Source organism: Danaus plexippus, chromosome 4 (assembly GCF_018135715.1).
Source record: "Danaus plexippus chromosome 4, MEX_DaPlex, whole genome shotgun sequence".
NCBI classification, from domain to species: domain Eukaryota; kingdom Metazoa; phylum Arthropoda; class Insecta; order Lepidoptera; family Nymphalidae; genus Danaus; species Danaus plexippus.
The window spans coordinates 4,801,419-4,827,984 of NC_083538.1; the positions used below are offsets into that span (position 1 = coordinate 4,801,419).

Genomic DNA, 26,566 nt, shown 5'->3' on the forward strand with positions numbered 1-26,566 from the left:
TATAAATCTTTACTACATAAAATATTCTGATTGTAAAATAACATTGATTCGGTCAACGCTTATGATTGTTTAAATGAAACACAATTTCAACTAACCATAATATTTATTACTCTTCATAATATTTGAACTCTTGTTACCTAAAATATCTACAAGTATGCCCCGGTATGTACAGATTTCATAATTTAGCCGAAATTAAAATTGAAAAAAAATAATATACAAAGTAACATCCAACAATTTGTTCTCAAAACAACTGGATTTTTGATAAATTAAGTACAACGTGACTGATAAAATTTTCAAAAAATCATTTTTTAATGAATACAATGAAAGATTGTTTCCACAGGTAAGGTCTTACTGGACTAAACTAGTCTTAAGAGATGTAATAGTATCACTATAAACTGTTCTTTACGATACCATCAAGATGTTTTATAAATAGTGCTTGATTTTAATAAAAGTGCAGAAATTTCCATTACATTTTACAACATCGTATTAAATATCTAAAAATTTTAAAAACACTGAGAAGCTTTTACAATAAAATCAAGCATTTTGAAATACGTTATAACAAATGGCAGCTTTTTATTGAGTGTTATTTTCTATTTTGTCTACTGGCAACATTAAGAAAACTTGAATAATATCTCAAGTATTTTATGTTCTCGTACGACAAATATATAAAAATGGTTACACATAAATTAGCAACAGGATAACATTAAACTGCCACTACAGAGGCTGCTCATATTTAATCAGCTATGATATGCACAAATTATTTCGTTCGGCCGATGACTGTTCGTTAAAGAAAACTGGAATGTATAATGCAACAAGTGTTGTGCTGTGATCATTGTGCTTCACGAAGTTATAATTAATATAAGTACATAACCATCATGCATTGTTCTAGAAATTAAGATGGCGATTTGAGAGAATATCTCTTAAATCGAACACATAAACAATTAAGAATTTTCGAATAACATCTATATTAAAACCTTCTCTCATCGGCACTAAAAAAAGTGAATACAAATTTCAATAATTACCTAAGATATATAACAAAAAGCCTAACTTATATGTTAGATCAATAACATGGTCACACGAGAAGAAAGTGCGTCGTACGTACATCAAGCTAAAATACAATTTGATCGATAGAACATAACCCACGTTGCCGTGGCATCGATAAAAATATATAAACATAAACAAAATCACAAAACGGTGAAGATTCATGTATCCTACAAAATTTACAATTATATACAAAGGAAAATAAAATGTGTCCAAAAAGGGCTTATCGAGTTTAAATACTGCATCGTTTTGATCGTACGCGGGCGGGTATTGAAGTCCCAAGTATTAAAGCATACACTTAACTTACCGATAACACTAGGTGCGTTACAAAAGCACGGTGCGGATCAAAGATTTAAATCGAAAAATTATACTTTGTATATACGTATTTGTCTCTCGAAACGTAACGCTATGGAACATGTTAGTATAAATTGTAGAACATTCAAAAATTATTTATATCTCTTCGATGGACGTCTGACAAAATATAATCAGAGCGTTGAATGGAAACACTGCTATTGGAATCCCACCAGCGAGCGATGTTCGTTCCGTGACGAAGCCATTATATATATTTATTTATAGTGTAAAAGTCTCATGACACAGCGTGCGCACAACAGTCGACGGTGCTATTATTTAGCTTAAAATATTACGAAAAGCGCAGCTCTGGGAATATACGTATAACATAGACTACGACGGCGACGGAGTTTGAGGTTAACAATACTTTAAATTACACAGATAAAAAAAAAATACACAGATTAAAAATATAATTTTGAGCATTAGTCATACAGATTTGTAGTTGATTTCGCAGTTTAAGTAAATAATTAAATTTGTTCATCCATTATCAGTCAACATCCATTCGATTAACAATTTCTTTGGAAAATATTTACGTATAAACAAAATTATCGACATAAGTACTTTGTTTCATTCTTTAATATTTTTTTATAGTAACTTTAAATCTTTCATTCTTTAGGAACAAACGCTATCTACAGATATATATTTTGTCTGCCCGATCCAAACAAACGATCGTTTTTTCTTACACATCGTCTTGAATGTAGTGGAACAGAGCCTTTTAATACATCAAAGCCGTTACAGCGAGCATATAATTTGACGAATGACCTCAAAAGCATAGATCACAATGACGTCAGCGAGATATGTTCCTCGCATTTGAAGCCCAAATATTTGTGAGTATTCATCCTATATGCGCATTTCAATATATTTATATATATTTTAATTCCTCGCCAGTCATTCTTGGCAGTAAATTACATGAGTGGGACTCATTATTTTAATATTTTATAATTTTCTTTCCTATCACGTTGCCTAAGTTACATCCAAAAAAGATCTTTTAAGACGTTTCTATTAAGTACAACATCAAGTCTTATAATGTGTAAGTACATGCGGTCGATTACTGACTTCGATGACGTCGTTACATGGCGTCTGACGCCTTCACAGTCACACAATCATTATATTAGTAGCGGAGAATAGCGAGTCAAACAACAATTACCCGTAAGACAATACACGCTGGGTCCATTTCAGAACCGACGATTCAAGCTGAAGTAGACATGAATTTATTATCATAGCAACACGTGTGCTTTGTTAAGAGTCGTTTAGACTGTTATTAGGAGATGCTATGGGGTCCCGTAAGTGGTATAGGAAGGTTTGAGATGTAGTGGGGTGTCACGTATAACCCGCGTTCGTTTTATATGGCGCTACGGATCTCGTGGGGTCGTTATGGGATATAGCTTAACAGGTTGTCTATAGCGGCGCGGGGGCGGTGATGAAGGGGTTAGTTGCGGCTCGTCCAGCGAAAGAAGCAGCTCTGCCAGCGCTGGCAAGGGCGGGAGCTCGTGCGACCCGACCCAGCCAGGCGTCGGGGTGTGGGAGGGCCCCCGCCGCCGCTGGGACCGGCTCCTCGGCCAACGCGCGAAGACCCAAAGACAACTGCTGGCACATCTCCGCTACCGGATCCGATGACTTATCCTGCAGTCATTAAAATGTTAATATTAAGATACTGAGATATTCAAGTAGGAATCGTTATATACTGATTTGTTGACTTCATGTAATTTTTTTAAGGTTTATCTAAATCTAGACATATATACATTATGTCTCAAATACAACCAGTTATTTCGTTGGCTTTGAGCAGACGTTGATAAGCTTACATTTCATACTTTTCATGAATTATACGTATAAGAAATATCTTAACGTTCTTTAGACGAGTTAGTCAATTTGAAACTACCTCAATAGCGGCTACATCTGGTTTAGGGCTGGGTGTGGGTAGGGTGGGCAGCGCGGGTACAGCCGGCGCCGCAGGTAAGGCGGGGACGCCGTTGGAGGGCGAACCGAGACCGAGACGCTGCCTCTCCAAGTTGGACGGCAGCTCACATATACGTAGCGACATCTGCCGCTTGAATGGCGAACTGAAAAACATTTTCTAACAGTTAACAATCTGTCATAGTTAGAGATATCAGTTATTTAAATTAAATTTATCGTACTTGTTATTGAGATGAGCGAAACCGCGGAAGGAGCCCTGTCTCTCTAGCAGGTGTGGTGCAGCATGGGGCCGCTCCACCGCGAACGGATTGTGAGCGACCCGTCCGGAGCTCGGGGTAGTCACGCTGCCTGGAGACTGCGGCACCTCTGCCGGCTCTGATGTACGACGACTGATTATACCTGGAATAAAAACATGGTTATTAATATTAGTAAATATATAAGTAACCTAGTTTTCTTTAGATGGCACAATTTAATGTTTCAAGGTTATACTATTAGGCATTAAGGTCATTAACCTATACATATGTTTTAAATATAAATTTATAGATTTTTTAAATAAAAAAAATACATATCTAACTACGTAATACGTTCATTTCTTTATAATTATTAAATTCCAAAAGTAGCCACTCGCGTCAAATAGGATTTTTTTTTACTTAAAACGTAACTGCAAAGTAGTCTTACTCGTCCTAAGTCATTTAAATCTCACATTTAACACAGGATATATCTATAATTTCATATTATTGTAATTTAAAATAAGTTACATTTTAATTAAAATAACTCATTCATCTTTCATCCAGCCTCACATCATTTTGAAAAAGATATTCCATTCGATTCCTGGACCGAAAGAAACCAAACATAGCTAAGAAACACTTGTAGGAGAACTGGTTTCCAAAAAAACCTTATCGAAATCTGTTGATCCGTTAGAGAGCTACGATGTCACAAACGTACACAGACACACAGACATACATCAATTACAACATCCCTCTTCTCGCCGGGAGTTAAAATCATCAAAGAATAATAATAAACCAGGGACGAAATGAATGAATGACTTATGATAATGACCCAACCTGATTTCCTAAAGCTTCCCTGCCTGGTGAAGGCGTGGCTGGCGGCGTCTATACTCATGGAGACGGCGCACTCTTTGTCTCTCCTCTGTTTCCTTTCGAGGCAAGCTGCGAATGCGCACCCCACGGCGTGAGAGAGACGCTCCCCACTGTCCCGGGACGCGAGGAATCCGTGACACATCCAGCGACGTGTCGTCCCGTCACGGCATATGTAGCTACGGTTTGTATATCGTAACATTATTAATCAACTCACAAAGACAAACTTATATAAGCAATACGATAATTTTAAATTTCAAGAGTAACTATAACATTGATATCAAAACATATCACAGTTTATGATGCGTTTTTATTTTAATTCTTTAAGTATTATTAATCTAAACACTTTGATAGCTTTAGAACGAACAAAACGCCAGACTTGTAGTCTTACAGTCTGGCGTTTTATTCGTTCTAAGTTTAGTTCAAATGTCAAATAAAAAAATGTATAAACGAAAAAGTTTGCAATACCGTGACGTATTAATATAGACTTTATTACAAAATCGATTAATAAATTAGTTTTGAAAGAAAAAAACATATATAATTTTATCACATACATGAATCCTGTTAAATAAGTAATTTCCTCTACCGTTCCAGAGACTATGTTACTTGGAAACATTGACGAATATCAATTATAACACGTCATCTAGTGCGCTTAGTCCGAGTTTGCATCGTCACGCTATATACCAATCGTTTCCCGTTTCTCATTTAATCAACGTTCATACTATTATGTGAATAAGAAAGAGTTTCTCTACAGCTTAATCTTAATAGGCTTGGCTAATATTAGGCTAGGCTAGACTTTGTTAGAATATAATTATTGTTAATCGCAAGTTTCACAGGTTCCGTATATTTCAGCGTATTGTCGCTTGAATGATACTAGATCTCACTAAGGCTAATTACTTATTTGACAAAACAATGTGTATTGAGCCTTAATCGGAGAAACCTGGCGCAACATTTTTAAGTCATTTAGCCCATATAGAAATCTGTATATGACATTTTTTAATTAGGATTCTGTGACTTGAGATTTATTTCACTTTACGTAAGTTTTATACGGGCAGTAATACGAATAAGTACAATACGGGAAATGGAAAATTTCAAATCCTTATGTATATTTACGTTCTCATAAAATTTAACCAAAAATTCACAAACAAATAATTTTAATAACACATTATATAATTGTTTAAGAAAAACTAACGTAAGAACTTAAAGGATTTCTTATCAATGAGAACAGTTCGCTTAGTCTGAGTTAGCACAGTCATGCCACATACGGAGCGATAATAGTTTTTTCATTCATACATTCTTTTTATTTATAGTTAATTGTTATATAACCGTATGTCATTGAAGGGATAACGGCAAAACGCTACGTGTATAGCGACGTTTGAAACTCGTACTAAGAATACTGTTACGTCAGTGAAGCCTTGCGTACGCATGTCTCGTGTTTCAAATACATATATGTATGTATATATACATACAGCGGTAAAATAGTATCGTATAAAACCTAACAGTAATTCATATCTCGGCTACGTTCTCGCTAATATCTTAAAGGTGAAGTAATTCGTTTATATTTAGTTCAAATTTGAGATAAGATATTAAATTTTAACATTAATTTCTGGACATTCGAAGATACATTTCGTATTCAAATACGTAATACACAAAAGACATCCTCCCTATTTATACACTAACTTAAAATGCAATATTTATATAGTTTTTTCTTCGACAAACTTTACAAGGAGTAAATATTATTATATTGGAAATTAATTTAACAGAACTATTAAGATAATCGAATCATTTTTCTATAGAGTCCGATAAGAAAAGGGCGAAATATCACGCTTACGAGATTACATAACCGTTCCGGAGCGGCGACAAATATCTGTAGTTACAATCTTACGATAGTTTAGTTTGTAAATACAAAAAATATATATACTATTTGTTGAAGATAAAATGTTGGGTACAAACCATAATGACGAAAATCCCTATTCAAATATGGGACTTAGATATAAGATTAGTTGGAAGTTGTTGTTAAGAAAGATATGTCTTTTTGAATATTAATTTATCTTTAAATTTTATTTTATTGTAATTTGCAATACTATATTAAAATAATTAATAACACACTTTTTTCACGATTTCATTTAAAATAAATTTGCTTTATATTTTCTGTTATCAATGTTTTAGTGTTACCAATACAAAAATTGGATCGAGGTTCTGAAAATGAGATATAGACATACCTAAAACCCCTCTCGTGGTTCCTGTCTGGAGCACAGAAGGAAACTTTCTCTATGGTCTGATCGACTATCAGGCCTTTGGTCTCCTCCTCCACAACCCTGAGTCCGTCACCGCTCACATGAAGAACAGCACGGACGGGCCGACGACGAGAATTCTAAAAATTATAATATACTTACTCGCATACGACATATTAAACATAAACTATATATAAATAAATACTCAAAAAAATTCCATTGAAAATTTTGTTTGGAACCGATAGTATTTAGATGGGACAACTTGCTGATGTTTTTTGTACTCAGATAACCTGTTTATATTTACCTAGGTCATGCCCACGGATAATGATTATTTAAATCTTTTTATTTTCTCTGTGAGCCGTTTGCCTTTAAGCCATCCGTTTATAACAGTGTTAATTTATATCCAGGACTAACAAATATTATATCACGATATATTTCTTTTATAATTCCGTGATCGTATGATCGAGTAAGGCGGTTTCGTTTCTATCTTCAGAACGTCTCCACCCAGTTATTAAACACCAATGTCACTGATAAGCGATGACACGCTCCTACGCTGAACTATTATAATGTATTTGTAACAAAATAAATTATTTGCTTTTCTCTGTTGCGTAAATTGTGCGAAAATTTTTTGTTCACGCCTAAGCAGCCGTTTAATGTAATATATTAAATATCCAACGTAGTAGTGTCTTAACCGGACGGATTTGTCTGCACCTGTATGAGTTCACATAAGACGTGAAGACCCACTATTGATGTGCATTTAGACACTATCAGTTTACTAGCTTTCGGGGTATTCGTTTAGTGTTTATGGGGGGTCCTAAGTGGATATTGAATTCGCAATGCTGTTGTTGAGAAGTTAGTTCAGATAAGATTACGTAATAGTAATTTGTGCACATTATACAAGTGGTGTACATAATATTTGAATATTAACTCACTCTCAATACTTTAAGTGCTTCCTCGCAGACCTGCATTCCTCTGGATTCGAACACCTCAACACATCCTAGATACTTGACTGGGAAGGTGCATGTCCCGGCCCTGACCGCGGCCTCGTCGGCATGCCACTGGTGGGGCCTCGCAGACTCCGGCGGGGAGCCCTTCCTCCTGCGGAAGGACTCCCTAAAGGAGCGCCTCAGCCGCTCCATGCCGGCGCGCGGCGGCGACAGAGTAGCCCCCGCCCGCGCCCTCCTCAACGAGCTACGGACTGATGACTTCTGAAACACACACATATTCACTCATTAAATCACTTTCATAATTTTTTTTTGCATGTATGAAAGCAATTATCTGAAATGATTAAGACAATTTTACGAGGTTTCCGCTTTTGGCGATCGTTTGGTGAAAGTAATTTCGTATGAGATTTTATTTAATATAATTGGAATCATGTCATATCGGAGTTACAATAGCAAACGGCTTTTATTTTATCACATATTTATTACCAGAGAAATTAAGTTGTAACATATTTGTAATTAATTCTGCGAAAGCTAGAAAACGTGGGAAGTTATGTTCATCATGCGCACAGTTACGTTATATTAAATTTAATCAAGATAATTTCATGTCTACAAGTGCTTTTATTACAGATACCTATGAAAATATCTCGACACGTACTGTGTAAACAAGTGTGGAATAAATCATTTAACTTGGTATTATTTTTCATTGTCAACATTGATTGCATTTGTCCAACACACGTGAATGTTTTGTAAAGACAATCTGATGACAATCGCAACTTGATACTATCATGTAATCTTATCTGTGCGAAGGTCAAGCAGCACACACGTAAAAATATCAGACTGTGGAAGACATTTGTTAAAACGTATGAAAAAAATTAATACCTTATACTTTATATTCTTAATGATGTATATATAAATATATTAATGATCGAAACACGCAAGCGAATATGAATTCCCGTGGTATTTGTCCCGATCTCAAAAATTTTCTTTCACGCCTACCTTACTAACTCTGATCATTATGTTTGCATTTAAAGATATTGTTTTCGAATTGATCACATATCGGTTTTAGAACTAGTTGTAAGAAAAAAAAGTCAACCTTAAAATATAGACGACTTACTTTATATGATATGCAATACTTTATGTGATAGTAGTATTGAAGTACTAAATACTAGTACTTTATATGATATGCAATAATTCTTTCAAATCTTAAGAGATTCGCATATTACAATACTCTGGTTCCACTCAATGCTGTACTGATTAGAGAATGCTATTAAAATGTTCCTATGTTTGGGTAACCCGCGGCCCAAATGTGCGTTGGTGATTTCACCTCTAGTGTTCTGTTTGTTTAAGAGGTAAAAGCTACTTAGCAAATAGGCATGGCCTTACTGTACGGTACATAAACCTCACACCATTGTATATGTTAGTGGGTGGACTTTTATCATTCTATGGAAACAGACCCACGCTTCATAGACTCGTCTTTCGACATAACAAATAAGCCTTGAATTCCTCACAACTATTGACTATGTAAGATATATGTATGTATTTACAATCTTGTTAAATCTCTATAAAAATACATATTACGTTGTTTTTCTTCGTAAACAAGAGTTTGCCGCATTGCAGACATGTTTAAAATTTACAAATCTTTAACAGTTAAGCCTAAAGTCGAGTGTAAATATAGATAGGAATAATACTTATAAAATATTTTGTCCACGTCTCAGATCTCAACGTCCGCGTCTATTGCGTCACGTCCAACATTTTTCCTGGTATATTTTAATACATTAACGTTACAATATTCGTATATTTAAACTAATAAATGCTTTATTTCATAGACCTTAGATCACCATTTCAATTGAACAGTATTAAACATCCAAGTAATGTAGAGGTAATATTTATTCAAAATATGATCCACTCGCTTCAAGCAATTCTTACAATTATAATTATCTTGAAAACTAAATATGTATAGGGTTACCTTTACACTATGTACATATTATATTAAAAAAATAGGTTTATATTATATAATTTGTTTGTTTGTTTGAATATAAGTCCCACGCTTTTTCTTATTTCATAACATTTGGCCATTTAGCAGATGTTTAAGTGTCTAAAACCATAAAGCATAATATATTTCAAAGCCGGATTACTCTTCAGACGTCGCTCGTTCGCGTGCAGTTTTAACAAAACATTAAACGCGAGGGTCGTTGAAAACATTTTTAAAACGAGCGCTTCTTCATAATTACCGTTTTGATAGCGTAATGTATTAAATATATTTTTATGATAAAACAATTAAAAATATATAATATTCTGTTATTATTATTAATTATGACATCAAACGAAATACGTTTTTCGGTATGTTATATTGAGGTCATCAGTCATATTTGATATAATGGGCAACAGTCGGTCATTAACACGTATTATGAAACATTTCCTCTGCAGGGAGCTCACCGATAAAATAAATGTGTCACTTGATTGTCGGTTTTCAAAGATGGATAATCTAAAGCAAATACATATATGAATATACGTATATACTACTCTCGGTAAAGCAAGTATTTGTCACGGGTACAATAACAAATTGATAAGTTAGACACGTGTTCAACGTCACTTCAAATTTGAATTTTAAACTAGGATCTACAAATCTTTATTATCGCTCTTGAAACTTTATGCATCATACCGGCAGTATTAAATATTTAGATTTAATCAAACCGAGTACCTTATGTGATTAAACAATCATGGCCACCGTGAATTAATGTTTTTAAAAGGTCAAATGTTTGACCCCCGGTTTCCCTAATGAGTTAAAACTATTTGTTATTCTCCTTAAGCACAATCGCCTGACGACGGCAATTGGATCAGAGCAATTATAAAGTATTATGTTCAATTCAAAGGCACAATCGTTAATAATGAACTCGTGTTACGAGGATGTTAATTGTAACTGACGGCTATATACTCACAACTATTAAGAAACTATCTGGTTTATGTCAAGGTAACAAACAATGCGAGGTAAAAAGCCGAGTTCAATTTAAAATATAATTGCTTGAATATTAACGCAATATTAAACTAGTACAGTAATATGTGGAGGGATCCTTATTATAATAAACGAACATGTCTAACCATTTTTAGATCTCCATTTTGCACCTGGACTCGATCCAACGGTTCGTGAGGCGAGGAACCTTGGTTGCCCATCTTTTATGTATTCCTTTATCCGATGTCAGGTAGATCACTGTTCACTGGACGCACGTCATATTCACTGTTACAACACTAAACAACTGCACAGAGATCGATTCAACACGTTTCAAATTAAAATCAACAGTCGTTTTACAATATTCTCGTTCGATATACGTTATCATATGATTTATAACACCACGCTGAAGTCTGTTATTATGAATTACGAATTTTTTATTACTCTACAAACAAGAAAAGCCTGGCTCAGAATAAACACAAAAGTTCTATGGAATGTATAACCTTGACGTTTCAGTGACAATAAAAAGTTTAAACCTCCCATACCATTAAGTTTTCATTATCCGGATAAAAGCCACTGTTTCAGTCTATACAACGAGGCGGCACATTAATGATGCATAAAATATTAATAAAACACAAGGTGTAAATATCCGCTAATCTAAGATGCGGTAGTTAAAAGAACGAAATCGTGTGAATTCGTTAACAATGAAATTTAAAAACGGGGGTCAACTTTTCCCACAAACGATGAATAAACGCGAAGAGGCGCATTGAACCCGGCACCCGGTCCGCGGGGGGAGGGAGTTCGGTAGGTAGCTGGGAACGACAGCCGATGCCAGCTGAACGTTATTTTTTCCCACAGCATTGTTCTTTGAACCGTATCATATAACGAACACTGATCTAGATGACATCTAGAACACTGAACGATCCCTAGTACACTGTTTGACGGAACACTAAACTACATTTTGACTAGAGGAATGTATTAGACTAATAATAAAGTGTCGTCAATGGAAGCGCGCGCGCCGCGCGTAAGGCGGCCAGCTTCACTGTCACACAACGTACTGGCCGTGCGGCGCGCGGTGTGTATGGGGCCGCGGGCGACCCCTGCACCCCCGAGCCCCGCACCGCAGCCCCCCACCGACGACCGACGACCGGTCCTTTGCATTGTCAAGATTGACGACCGGTGAGATCATCACACAGACAAACATCAATTTGAATTCGATAGATCGAAAATTACCATACCATCAAAAAAACGAATTCTTATATAATTTTTTTTTTTTCTAAATATTTGAAGTATTGTGCCAATTATATATTTGAGTATAATCAGACTGCTAGCTCTATTAATAGCGAGGAATTATCCCAGTATAGCTAAATTCCAATCCCACCAGCGCCTACACAACAGCTGTTATGGCGCGTGCGAGTGGGATGTATGCAGGTGGCGGCAGAAGCTGTTTGCACTCGAACATATGTCGACCATACGACTACACTGAGAATTATTAAAACTCAAATATAGAAAGCAATGACAAATCAAAGAATTTTAACAACACTTTATGCCGCAATCACAACTTTTTAAAACGGTATCTAAGTTTAAACGTGTCGTTGAGTCATGCTATTAGTCATTTACTTTACAGGATTTGATTTCGAAATATTGTCTAAATAAGTGTGATTAAAAAAATATTTAACACGTCTACCATATAGAATATATAAAGCTACAATTGTATGGTAAAAATATAAAAGAAATCTGTTGAGATTTTAACTTAAAAAAAAAACATCACTTTGTATGAATGAGATATAATGAAATCCAGGTAGTAATTGGTTGGGGAATGCTCGTTCCACATGTGCATTGCTTAACTCCCCTATCCGATAGTAATTTAAAACAAAATCAAAAGCAATCCAAAAAAGTGATCCTATAGTAAAAAATATAAGAGAAAACCTTCGCTTTTCTTAAATAAGTTTAAAAAAAAAAAAGTACTTTAAAAAAGTTAATATGCGTTGTGATAATTTATTAAAGTATGTAATATTAAAACATATTGTTTATATTAAAATATTAATATGTACTATAAATTATTAAGCTAAATTTTAAACATTTAAACATTGGTTTAATAGTTAGTATTTGCGAAAAAACGCCATGTGCATCTAGAAAGTAACAGAGCATGTCTCATTATCACGTGGATGGTCGCACAGCCTCCGAATGAATTGAGAATGTGATATTGAAAGTAACAAATAATATTACTTAGGTGACAATCAATTGAATCCACAGAAGTCTAAAATATAGGAAATATTCAAATAACCTTCAGATATATGATTAAAATTTATTTTATAATATAATTTATTTCTAATTACACATTCATTATTGATTTGTTAGAATTGAAAATAAAAAATAATATAAAAAAATCAATTAGATGAAATAGTCTGCGTTAGCTATTCTGATCAGAGAAAAAAAAAAAAACATCGTGTTCTGATCATAAATAATTCAGTAAATTATGATTCCAATTTACTGAATTATTTATTTAAGGAACACGATATTTTTTTATAAAAATAATTACAAAAGAATGTATATTCATGTTTTTTTATAATTAATAAAAACAGTAATCAATTAGCTAATAACAGTTTGTTTAATTTCAAAGAAAAGTTTTTCAATAGGAAACTGATATATGCAATTAATAAACATTACTTTGTATATTATTTTCATTAAATTTACCTTATTATTGTTTGATTGTGAATGTTATTGTTATAAATAGAACAAGAGAACTTTGTAACTTTGTAATGTTGCCTACAGAAGCCGTACAGTAAGTTTGTATGATCAAACTACACACGGAGAGTTTCCAGTTCATAGTACATATTAACAATTGTAAATGATAAAATGTTAACTATCCGTACGTAATTTAACTAAACAACTTGTGGTAAGTTTTAAAAAATCGGATTCGGGTAACAAACCTAACAGATGTATACATTTTTATAAATAAATTGTATTCAATTATATATTTTTTAATATTTATAAAATGCTTGTTGGAAGTTCGAATAATAAAGCTTGAGGCAAAGAAACAAATCCAAATTAATGTTTGTCTGCAATAATAGATGTCGCTAGTCAATTAATTAATTTAATATTGAAGTTAATAAAAAAAATTACTTATAACAGTACCATCTATAGTATTTTCGTATACGATACGTATGTAAGTTTTAATTATGACTAATTTTGGGTGTTAAATTATAAATATTTTATTCATGGAAAGAAATAAAGGCTTGGGAGTGATTAAGACTCAATCAGTTCAACACTTTCACATAACTGTTAAGAGATGTTTTATAAATTATTCATATCTTCGTCATATTGAAGTAGCGTCTGAAGCACGGGTGACAATGATTGCCTACCACCAGCGTAGACCTATAGCAATGGCAAAATATATGAAGGTTAATCGTAAAGACACTTACAAAATATATAAAAAAAAAAGAAAAAAAATATATCACACTTATCTATTTTTCATTTTCCTAAATGTATATGTCAATACTTAGCGCAAGATTTGCTAGTACACATAAAATATTCATATATGTAATAAAATTCTGTGAGCCTAATGAGGCGTAGTCGAATGCTGACGCATCCGATACAAGACAGTACGGCTTACAAACAAAGCTCTCATAGCCGTTAACGACATGTCTTTTCTTATCGCTTTAACGATTCAACGCTGAGTTAAAGTAAAAAGATGCTTGATTTCTAAAAGCCGTCCAACGCCAACGCCTAATACTGTATTATAGTGAAGATATAACAAATACCGAAAGTGCTCGCCCGCTGGTTTGTGGAAAACGAACGACCGTCGTTCTCTGTGAGCACTATAAACCGTGCTGTTATGATGGCATTATTCCGCCTGAAGGGAATCACAATGAACTACTAGACTTTACACATGCAATAACATATATAGTGAGTAAATTATCAAATCATTTCTATAAAAAAGATTGCCTTGCTTTATTTTTTATTCATTAAATCCATCAATCCAATATCGTACTGTTTTGTTTGCTTTATACAAAGTAAAAATATTATCCGATAACTAGTACATTACACCTTTTAGACTCGATTGATTGCTGTGCACAAACATAAACATTCAAATGGCCAAGCCGTGACTAGTTTCCTCGACTATTGTTTACTAATTTTGTTTACCATTTAGCTAATGAAATTGAGAATTTTGATAGCAATACATAATTTTAATGGATAGCGATGTCATTTGCGCGAGATGTCATCTAGTGAGCGGATCATGTGAAGCCTATACACTCTATTTTAAACTATGACTGTTAATTCCACTCAAATCCATACAAACTGGGACAACATTTATTATTACGTCACACATGTATCAATTCTTCTCACTCTAACAATATTGTTTAAGTGACGGATAGCATTTTTATAAATATTTCGCTAAAATAGAATCTAATTTTAAAGATATTTGTAAATATAGTTGAGCGTGTTTTGAGTACAAGTTGTATTAAGCGGGTAGATGAAAAAACACAAAACGAAACACAGAAATTCTTTATATAGCATCGCTTAAAATAGTTGCTACTGATGTTTTGCATCGTTCAGTAGTAAAGAAGTAAGTTACTCATAACCTTATCAATAGATTTAATTTATATACAATATTTTTCCCGTAGTTCCTACATATAGGGATAATTTAATAAAAGTTCAATCCCATGCACGTTAGTTATTTTCAAACTAGGTCAAATACCGATAGATTCCTGTTCCTTTGATAGAAAATGTTTTTCATGACAATGACAGCAAAAAAGTTTTCCTCGTATAAGTGAAATCCTTAAAAAATAACAGCTTTCAACAAATAGACCCTTCAATCTATTCAGAATTCTTTAGTCTATATGATAATGTATTTTACTTATATATTTTATCGAAAATAGTGAGAAATTTATAAAATATTATGTTTTTATTAACAATAAAATTATTTTGTTTTTATATTGTAATGTATTATTTTAATTGAAATAATTTATGCAAATGTTTTTACCATTTAAGTTCTAACTTCTAACTTAATAAATAATTCCGTCTAATACGTGTATCAACATTAATTCGTCGATTGAAACCAGTTATTTTAATGAGATTTATGGCTGAATATAAGGAATTGAATCGAGTTTATTGAAAAAAAAAATACAAAAAAAGTCATTTTAAAACGCAAAGAACTACTAAATCGACCTTCATGCTTTGGAGGTTATGCCGAACAACAAAAAAAATAATGTTAAGTAATGATCTGCGAAATCTTCAACAATTTTAAATATTTAAACGCTGCTTTAGACTACCTTCCAGTTAGTTTAGCACAAGTTTGCATAGTTACACTACACACGGACCATATCTCGTTTTTTGTATACCAATTACCAATGTATATACGTTAAGGCTATAAAGTGTGAAGATTTATGAAAGAAAAACTAATCACGCTCCATATGACTTCTGAATGTGAACTTGGGATAAGCTGACAGGACAATCATATTCACGCGACGTTACTTCCGAGTGAATTCATCTCAATATCAAAAACAAAACATTTTAATGTCGATTCTTTGCAACAGCCATATTAGTATGTATTGTAGGTTAATTGGAATCACAATCATTGAACGTTAATACTGTTATTAAAATCTCATAAAATTTATTCTATTGTTATATGAATCCTGGGACTAATGCATTAAACAACCGTTTCATGGTATTAGCTGACAAAATTCGCGAATATTGTATTTTTTCTTATGTTCCATATTGTTTGAAATTATGTGTATATTTGTAAAATTGTATGAGAAAAACTGCTTCTATGCAATATAGTTCACTCTATTTTTCGTAATGGCCCAGTAAATTGTTATGACACTACATGGGGGGGTTAATGTTGTGATATGAACAATCAAGGCTTAATGAAAGTAAATAAAAATTCATCGACTTTCTGAAAAATAGGTAGATATGTGAATAAATAATCAAATGATAATTTTAAAATTATAAACACGTAAATGTAAAATGTGTGATTAAACTTAAATGCCTTAATTTTATTTGACACAATAACAGTTTGCAACAACAAAACCATAATGGACTGGAGGTTAAGGTCTTCCTCTTATGCATGAGGTCGCAGATTCTGAGAGTATTTAGACACCATTGACAGGGGCTGAACAAAAACATCGTGAGGAATCCTGGACATAAATTTTCAAATTATTAGTTTGAAATTGGCAATCCGCCTTGAGCGAGCGTGGTGATGGATTTTCCAACTTTCTTCATGTGAGAAGAGGCCATTGCTGAGCAGTGTGCACCAATAGGCTGACGATGATGATGAAGATGATGAAGAATATGGTAACTAAAAGCAGTAGTACTTACCACATGTTTACATACAGAGCATTAACAGTTTTTGATCCATAAATCTTTTTATGGTAACAACGTATGATATTCAATGAGAGAGGGGAAAATGACGATGCAAAACTTATAGTAAGCATACAGTAGTGATGTGTAAATATATAGCCAGCATTAAGCCTTTAAATACTTATTCACTTCTCCCCTTATTAGGCTTTAGATATTACAATTACTTGATGAATTTTTCTCCACGAAATGAAAAGAAAATTCCAAACACGTCAGCGATCCTGTCTGAGGACATCATTCCCATCTCTAGAAATATGGAACAAAAAGTATGTTATGGTATCAACTAGTTGTAAAAAAATTACATCGAAATCGGTGGATTTTTCTTGGTGATTAACAAATCAAATACAAACTTTCATAATTAAACTTAATATATATAGGAAGTGGGGTGTAATTACATGTGTTTATTGTATATTCCAAATACACTTGACCTTTGCACTGTTACGTCAATCAAATTGACGTCACCACCGCTTTATTAATTTCCAATTTTATTTATAACGATCAAGTGCCATACTTATAATTACTATAAAGTATAAATAAATTAATTTACACTTTGCATGCGAATGTCATATCAAATTAAATATTCTCGTCATCTATTTGTCTATGGGAAATGTTGTTTGAATACGCTAGTAGCGACGGCTATAAAAGCAATTGACATTATTATGAGGCGTACTATAATAAAATCTTAAATAGTAATTTATGGGTTATACAAATTCAATGACTTTACTTGTCCAAAACTCTGTGCAGATTATGGCGAGGACACTGACATTGTTACGCTTTGAGACCATAAAATTGGCTGATCTATTATTATCTGTACAGTTGTTTCCGCCAAGTATTTCGGCACATTCATTTGAACAACCGTTATGCAACGTCAGGGTTGATGGGCATTCGAAAATAGAGTGTTCTGGCAAATGAATACACGAAACGCTTCACGGATATACGAAGGCTGATTACCTAATTAGCTATTTTTTGTTTTTAAAGAAAACCATTAGCCAGAGATTATTTCAATTATTTGTATACAATATAACACACCGATCCGAACGGAACAGCCAAGCTCGGCAAGGCCAAACTTTTTTAAGCCGTCCTTTCTAAAACTAAAACTATAAAACCAGCGATGTATACTGTTTGCTGCATTTCATTAACATTACTTCGTTACACGTCAGCACGTTCAATTATAATTGAGGACACATTAGTGTTGTACATCAAAAAAAGCAAACAGACAAACGATAATTGGAACAAGTGTCGACACGTAATGTTTTCATTGCTATGTAAATAGAGGGCGCGACAATCAGATCAGGTTTAGGTCACAACACTAGTGCGGGACGAATTAGATTTTCATAACGGCATGTGCTTCAGTTTTGGACGATCCAGCAGCATGTGCTTGCATGCTAAATTTGAAAAATCGCCGCTCATCGTGGAACATATGGGATTTCGATCACGATTTTAACGACGGATGTCACGTCTGTGTGAACAGATCGCTGATGTGGGCTGCAACGACCTTTACTCGATCAGTTACTGGTAATCGTTCGAATGGATTGGATATTTCGCCGTCAATAACATTTATAACGGAAATAATAATAATAAGTGATTATTTTGATGGGAATATTTGAATTCGTGTCCGCGATAAGAGCGAGAAAATTTATATCTATTTAAGACGTTAGAGGCGATCAAGACGGCGCAATACGGAGACGAAGCAATGACAGCTTGGACAATGTTCAGTTGGAGGAGATTGTACAGTGGCAGGGTGGAAGTGGGAGAGGACGCTGGGGTCGAGCTACCAGCAGACACCAGACAGCTGGTTTATAACGTGTACGTGTATTTCAGCCGGCGACCGGGAAGAAGCGCCAAGACGTCGCTGGCGAAAACAGCACGAGCAACCATGCTGCCAAAAGATATCGTGGCTGAGATCATACGAGATAGGTACAGAGACTGAATATTAGATACGAATTACATATAAACTTAATATTTCTTTGTTACTACTTCATAAGTAACAAGTGTTATATAATCCGTGAGACAAATGTTATAATGTTAGAATGTAATTTGTTAGCAGATTAGATATTAGGTAAGAAAATGTTGAACTAAGCCGGTTTTATTTAATAAAAAAATTAAAAAAATATGATCTCAACTATATGTATACATATGTATAACAATTTGAAAGTAATTTCATGTTATCATTTGATAATAAAGACATTTCCCTGACACTCGTTATAATTATTAAGATAAGATTTGTTGTATTTCAAACTGTAAATAAAATGAAATCAAACACGCATCCAGTTTTCAATCAAAGGATTTTCAAAAAGAACTGTAAATATACAGTAACATTATTTAGATATATTATTAATATATAATTATTACATTTATGAAACACGTGCTATATATATTTTTATTAGATAAGAAATACATTTGCAGGTAAACAAGAATGTAATTTACGATAACAAATCACACATACTTACATGATGTAAAAAACTTTCTGGACACAAAAGAGGTTTTATATGTATGCAATTTAACGTTTCACCAGATATATTAACGATAGGTACACCACTAAATAATGTTATAACATAAACATGTGTGCAGCACTAATTACTAGAATGCACTGACTATTTCAGTAGTGCGAACAACCAACACGTGAACCGCGAACACACTGATTCACAACCAACTCTGGCGAATGTTTCGACATTTCAGATGAAGGTTAAACCTTCTAGTTCCATTAAACGCTTGTTTACTCCCTTCCGCGCCAATTTTTATTCTTTTTATGAATCATTACTTTTTTTTAAATTTCTTGTTCATGATGTGGCGTCTGTTTCTTACTATTCAGTAAAGTTATAGAATTAATATAAAATTAAATTAATAGATAAGTGATACATTCGACGTACAGGTATTAAATATTGAGCAAGTCACGAAATTTTATCAAGGCAATTGCTTACTATCGGTTATTGATAACAAAAATACCTACAAACTAGTGCCATATATGTAACTGTTTGAAATAATGTTTCTTTTTAATTTTATTAGCATGAACTAAAATACATATAAAAAATGTTCTTTTTTTTTCAAATATAAGTCATAAAATATTACTTTAGTCACGCTTTTCACTTAAGGCGAAAGGTTATATTGAAAATTTCCAGTATGCAATATTCAAACAATATCATTTGTAACAGAAAACGTATTTGAAATAAAGCAAGCTTATATATATTTTAAATATAACGTGTTTTTTTATAAAGAGACCGTTTAAGATTAAATACAGCATATATTAATTTTATAAGAGTAAAATACTTAATTTAAAATCAATCGTAATTTATTTATTATAGGTAATATAAACTTACGATGAAATACCTATATTATCTCACAATAACAGAAATGAGACTCCTGTTGTTAGGTGATCAAATTAAAATGAAAAAAGTATCCTTCCTTACCCCAAACTTTTATTTAACTGTTTTACATTCATAAATCTTCACAGATAGTAATAGTTCTGGTTATTAAAAAATAAACGGAAATCTCTACGGAGGTAATATGACGATCCAAACTTGTGTTAAACATACAGAATTAATATTTAAAACATTTTAAATTTCATCTAAAACTAGTATTTTTCTTATCTATATTAAATGTTTAAAATATATTTATATATAAATGTATATGTACATATGTTCTAGAAATTGGTGGCGTTAAATATGTAATTAAGATAACTTTCAACAGAGGCGTCTGAGGTTAATGGCATCTGCGAGAGAAATATTCGTCTGGCGAGAGATTCTAAAATCAAAATTATGTTTTCGCACACACACACACACACACACACCCATAAACTAATAAACCTACACAAATACATTCAAGTATTTACATGCATTTTTTCTGACGATTAATAAACTGCCAGTTGTGGTTTCTCCACTATTTTAGTTATTATCTGTGGCGTGAATTTCGTTTGACGGATATGATAATTCATCGTTCAAGATATGCATTTTTACTCCTTATTGTTATTTTATTTACTTTTCAATTATAACTATACACAAACTTCATAGTAATTTATATATTACAGTAACAATAATCATCAATACTTACTAACAAATTAAATTCGTTACAAAAACTCTACTTATAAACAATTTTCCTTGACAACACTATCGATTAGCATTTTTGCTATTTTAGAATTAGTTAAATTTATTACTATGCCAATGAGAAATTATAATAAAAAAACACACTTAACCTTGAAAACGCGGTTCTGGTGGGTAGTAGTAGGGGCATTAGGCAAAATTTTATTTATAATCTGTTATGGAACAGAGGAAGGCAAAGTATATAGTAAATTTGTAATGTCAGATCTAGAATGATATTAATGCATGCTGGAATGTATTAAGAAAGTTTTAGAGGACAGACAAAACGCGGTATTCAATAAGTAGGACGTCGTAGCCTTCGGTTGAACAAAACGTTACAAAACAAACTGGAACAATTTTGCTCAAATTTCTTAAGTTATTTCCTCTTATCTTCAAAGTATTTAAATTTGAATTTATTCTAGGAACAAACGGATGTTTTTTCATGTATTATTATGATGAGTGAGGAGTGTCATCTCATATAAACGATAATAGAACCTAACAGTCTAGAAAACCGTCTGTTTTCTAAGATATTTTATTTTAATTATTCCAATTAACATAAATATGGAGATGAACTGCTGTAAGTATTTCAAAATTATATTTCTTAAACTGTAATTTACATATTATAATGAATTTTTAAATTGAGTATTAGATCTGTTTAATATGGTCAAGGAATTGGCATTTTAATGAAGGTAAATTCAAGTTCAAAGCGATAAAAATGCAAAAGGAAAAAATATAAATAAAATAGTTCATCTATTTTGTCTTTTATAATACGTATCAAAGAGCTAAACACGCATTCAACTTTATAATTACCACATGTTTGCGTCGTTACACTACATAAGAACCGTTTCCCGTTTCATATTTGATGACAGACGATTATATGATAAATGTGTGAGGATTTATGATCGTAATACTGTAACGCTCCGTATGTAGTGTGTGTGTAAACTTGGACTAAGCGTACTGATTCCATCCCACGTTTATAGTGATGTTGTTGTTACAACAATAGTAGTTATTTACTGCACCGATTTATTTCCCCAAATATCAAGTCCCAGACAGCGTTGAAAATCCTCGCTTTGCAACGCGATGGACCCGGCACCCGCACGGTGAATTCATAGAATGCTAAGAAGTCTAGTCTCTTGAAGTGAATAGTGAATACCTCTGTTTTGTTCTGTAGTTTATGGTCTATTTTCAAAGAGACGTAACAAATTAAAGCGTTTTTAACCGACTTCAAAAAGGAGGAGGTTCCTCAATTCGTCCGTATATATGCTTTTTTTATTATGTTCGCGGCTAACCTCGTTGTTTATGAACCGATTTTGATGATTGTTTTTTTACTGGAAAGAAGATATTTTAAAGGTGGTCCCACGATAATGAAACCGGGGTCTGATGATGGCAGACCAGAGAAGTCGAAGGGCACATTCGAAAATTGTAGGAGCAACTAGTACGTTTGCAAGTTTCTCATTAAGTATCTTAAAGCGCTACCTTTTGTTGCGAAAATGAAAATACGTATTACTTTGTACGAAGTAAATTTATTTTTGCTTTTTAGTTCACTGCTTGAAGTAATTTTTTTTTAAACTACATACTCCCGACGATTCGGTTACTATTCAGCAACCGTGATCACGAACAAACAAGATGAGAATGTCTGTCAGTTGGTCCTGACAATGAAGATTATAAAATAATAAAATAACGCGTAGCAATCTGAAAATATTAGTCTCATTAAAATGTTTTAATATTTCATATTAATAAATTAGTGAGGATCCAAAATATAATGCCAAGAATTTGAGTTTTCGTTTTACATAGGCATATAAACTCTATTTATCGAGAGGCAATACAATTATTCGATTGATGTATCTAAATTCTAAAACCACATGCCTACTTGATATGTAAATTTATTAACCAACTAAAAGGAGATTATGTTTTTATTTTTCTATACGCAAGGGCGACGAACTAGCGGACACACAATCCGACTGTTTCTTGCAGGAGGAACAAATACACATTGGAATATTAGGAATATGTCAGATAAGGAGAAGTTAAACTTCCAAGCGTCATTCATTAAATGATACCATTACATCATCCCACCGAAACATATTTTTCCAGGCGTACCAGACCATAAATCACCCACAGTCAACTGTATTATAATTAGTCTGTAAAAGGCTGTTTTTTTAACAGGAGATCTAGATTTCTAGGCGGTAAGAAAGAAAATAAGACCAAAATATGTTCTCACGTAAGAAACTCCCATACGATAATATGATTTGGAACTTTCTGAACATATAAAACATTATATACGTTACAATATTCTAGAAAGAAAATAGAAGATTTTATTGCATTTTTTTATATAAGGATATTATTTTTAATCCAAAATCATAGGAATAAATTAAGAGTAGACTCATTGAATAAAATGAATAGTATAATTAGCCTTCATATTTTATATGCATATTATTAATGGAGTCTTTGGTGGTGTCGTATCGCGATTAACGTAATTCAAGCTTGTAAACTAAAATTGAAATAAAGCGTAGACAAATGATATTGAACAGAGATAATAAATTTTTCTTTGTGCCTTATGATTATCACAATTTCAGTACATTTTTTTTTATAGACAATCTTATAATCAGACAATGGTGTAATTTGCGTTCTGATGTACGCAGACAAAAAAGTCTACATTAGAATTAAGATTATTTTACGCTTATCATTTAAATGGAAAATAAACTATAATCTTTTTAATCTATTTATATGAGAAAGAGAGATTTGATACACAATTATCCTCGTATTGTTTATGAAGTGGGAAAATTTTATGCATAAATTTCACCGTTGTTACTAGGTACTTGTGTTCAGCGAAATATTAAAAAGCACCCATTGTTTTCAGAAATCCGTACTCTTACCATTTGTTTTTATATTAAAATCGAACGTTTTCTTCGTTCATGTTGTTTTTATATAGATTATATAAACGCAGATAAATTCTTGAAAAACTGTAAACTGCCCGTGTTTAGTTAGCAGATATAAACTCTTATTAAGGTTACTTCATAACATTATTTTTATATTATACGAATTGTTTGAGTACTGTCTGAGGGATGAAACGTCTGCAAAAACTGTGAATATTTGGAATCTATCCAATAACGCGATGGCCATTCACAAACATTACAGTGGAATTCTTACTTAAAGCGAAATAAAAGTTTTTATGTAAGCTATAAAATTATGACTGATAGATTACGTTATCTTAAATACGAATAAAATATATACCTAAAATAATTTCTAATAAAACAAATCTTAGTCTTAATGAATATACTTATAATGAAATAAAATTTGATAAACTACAATATAAAAGACACTCACTTTTTATTCATTAAAGTGTCTTTGTATTTCGGATTTTGTAACTCTTAGTAAATTCATTTCAACTCATCGCGATACAAAACAGTTAAGGTCACTGTAGTTGCTGTAAAATAGGGTTGGCACTCTGTACATTCTGGGAATATAAGTTGTGTACAAAATAAATGATTGAATCGTTTTAATCTTACATCTATATATTTGTTACACTTAAACCAACATTCCATATGACAATATTTAAATATGGATTCGAAAGAAATACCAAATTATACGATTAACAACCCTAATGTAATCCGACCTTCGGCCTCAGCAGCGAAGGTGCCGCAAATGTCGACTTCACAGTCGGATGATAGATTATTGGTGGAATTTACATCAAATGATTACAAAATGTTAAAGATTAAAAAAAAAAAAATATTCAGTTCATCAAAAACGCCATATAAACAAAGACACTAACATATAATTTTTATTATACTATTTTTACAATATTACAGGAATAAAAATTCGTAAGATTTTGATGAATACACATTTGAGCAGTTATATTGGGTGAATATAGTTTTATTTACAAGTAAACATTTATTAATTTTGCAATCATTCTATTTATGACCAAATAATAATATTTAGCAGTCACCCATCGGCTAAACATTTTTACTATGCTATATTTTTGTATAGCTGGGCAGAAAGAAGTAAGAAATGAATTTTATAAGAAATTAACAAATGAGTTGTAGGACTATTTTAATTTTGCTACAAAATAAAATAAAAATAATAACATTAAGCCTAACGTAATTTTCCAATTCTTTGATAGGTTGAGACATTATAAGTATGCTCAATTATCCATTTAATAGCTATTTTAACTTTAAACGGTGTAAGTTTGCAATGAATTGAATCATGTACTCTCGAGGCATAAATAGAATAAAATAATCAGACAAATTGAGATGAGGATACTGGACAAAAATATGTGATATAATAAAAAAGAAATAATATTTTATATGTGGATTGTCTTAAAAATTATTATTTAAAATTAGATTATCTGAACTAGATTTATATTTGGTATCAAGACAGTTTTTTGTATGTGTATTTATTTTTGTTTTTTCGATAAATCATTTTTGTCAATTGTTTCATATTCAATAGTGTGTAAATAGGTAATAACAAATAAGTATCACTATTTTTGTAAGCATAATTGACTAAATCTAAAGTTGTTCAAGACAAAATTCAAGTCGAATAATAATAAGTTTCCAATATGTTTTTTTTTTTAATAAATAGGTTTTTAAATTTTACTTTTGCTTAGCTACAGAGGGATATAAAAAAATACTTACTGAGCATAAATCGTCCAAAAGTACTTCCTCTTCACTGATTCATTCTTCTTAATTATAGTACAGGTTACTCGCGGCAAATGAAAGTAGTTACAACTTTATAGTACTTATTGATGATGTGAAAATCTATTTTCGTTTATAAACGCAAGGTGGAGAAATAAATGAAGTGTATAATTTTGTTCTTGAATATCACCAAAATTATTGATTAATAAACGATACGCTACAAAGAAAACCTTTAATAAAAATCATCGACTACATTTAATACGCTTCATAGAAAATGCCAAAAGAAAAGGTACTGATTGTGAAAATCGGTAAATATCAAAACTGTCAGAAAAGTCATCCGTGATCTGATCGAAATGTCAATACAGATGAAACGTTTCAGAAAAAGCATATTTATTTTTAAATATGTTTTTTGAATTAGTATTATTATTTTTTACATTATTATAATTGTGATTATAGAATTTACTAAGAATAGTCAATAGTAGTATCGTCAATGGTGTTTAGGTTTTTATGGGCTATTAAATATACTTCTCTAAGTACTATGCAGTAAGGAAAAATTTGTTATAATCGGTGATTATTTGTAATAGTATATTTATATTTATATTATATGTTAAAAGATTTTAGTCAATATCATAAGTTATAACAGTTACAAATATACTCAAAAACCTTTCTTGTCTTTAGTGATTACAATCCAGACCACATTAATGAGATTTCTTTGCATAACATACGATTAGTTAAAAAGTAAAATGTAATATAATTAAAAAGTATTTCTGTAAAATAACAAAATACTGATTTTGAAAAAATCATATAAAAGAACTGTTATCACTGAGAAGTTTTATTAGGTATTTACTATTTTACTTTAAAAAAATCTGTTTGATCAAAACATTATATTGAAAATACCGGTCTTGCCTATGATAACCTTTTATTAGACATGAAAGTATAACTTGTCTTTCATGAAATAATGTAATATTTTTAAACACTGT

At 32.1% G+C, this 26,566-nt stretch overlaps 1 protein-coding gene across 3 annotated transcripts; it reads right to left on the reverse strand.

The window, feature by feature from the left end:
- Window positions 1–84: 84 nt before the first annotated feature.
- LOC116768299 (protein numb) lies at window positions 85–25,880 on the reverse strand. 3 transcript variants are annotated; one of them, XM_032658983.2, is made up of 7 exons: window positions 25,587–25,880; window positions 7,567–7,842; window positions 6,623–6,774; window positions 4,368–4,579; window positions 3,525–3,702; window positions 3,269–3,449; window positions 85–3,012 (listed from the first exon to the last, which is right to left on the reverse strand). In XM_032658983.2, the coding sequence occupies exons 2-7, from the start codon at window positions 7,771–7,773 to the stop codon at window positions 2,788–2,790; spliced, it is 1,155 nt and encodes a 384-aa protein (XP_032514874.1). In that variant the 5' UTR covers window positions 7,774–7,842; window positions 25,587–25,880; the 3' UTR covers window positions 85–2,787. The 3 variants fall into 3 exon arrangements, with proteins under 3 accessions (XP_032514874.1, XP_032514875.1, XP_032514873.1); XM_032658984.2 differs by lacking the exon at window positions 25,587–25,880 and adding an exon at window positions 19,336–19,537; XM_032658982.2 differs by lacking the exon at window positions 25,587–25,880 and adding an exon at window positions 10,678–11,591.
- Window positions 25,881–26,566: the final 686 nt, after the last annotated feature.

What these genes read in the sequence shown, in the direction of transcription:
- LOC116768299 (XM_032658982.2), bottom strand. Translation starts at nt 10,749, where the DNA reads ATGGGCAACCAAGGTTCCTCGCCTCACGAACCGTTGGATCGAGTCCAG. An exon ending in AAGCACTTAAAGTATTGAGA is followed by an intron (nt 6,775 to 7,566) that starts GTGAGTTAATAT and finishes TATAATTTTTAG; the next exon opens with AATTCTCGTCGTCGGCCCGT. An exon ending in GGGAAGCTTTAGGAAATCAG is followed by an intron (nt 3,703 to 4,367) that starts GTTGGGTCATTA and finishes TTTTTATTCCAG; the next exon opens with GTATAATCAGTCGTCGTACA.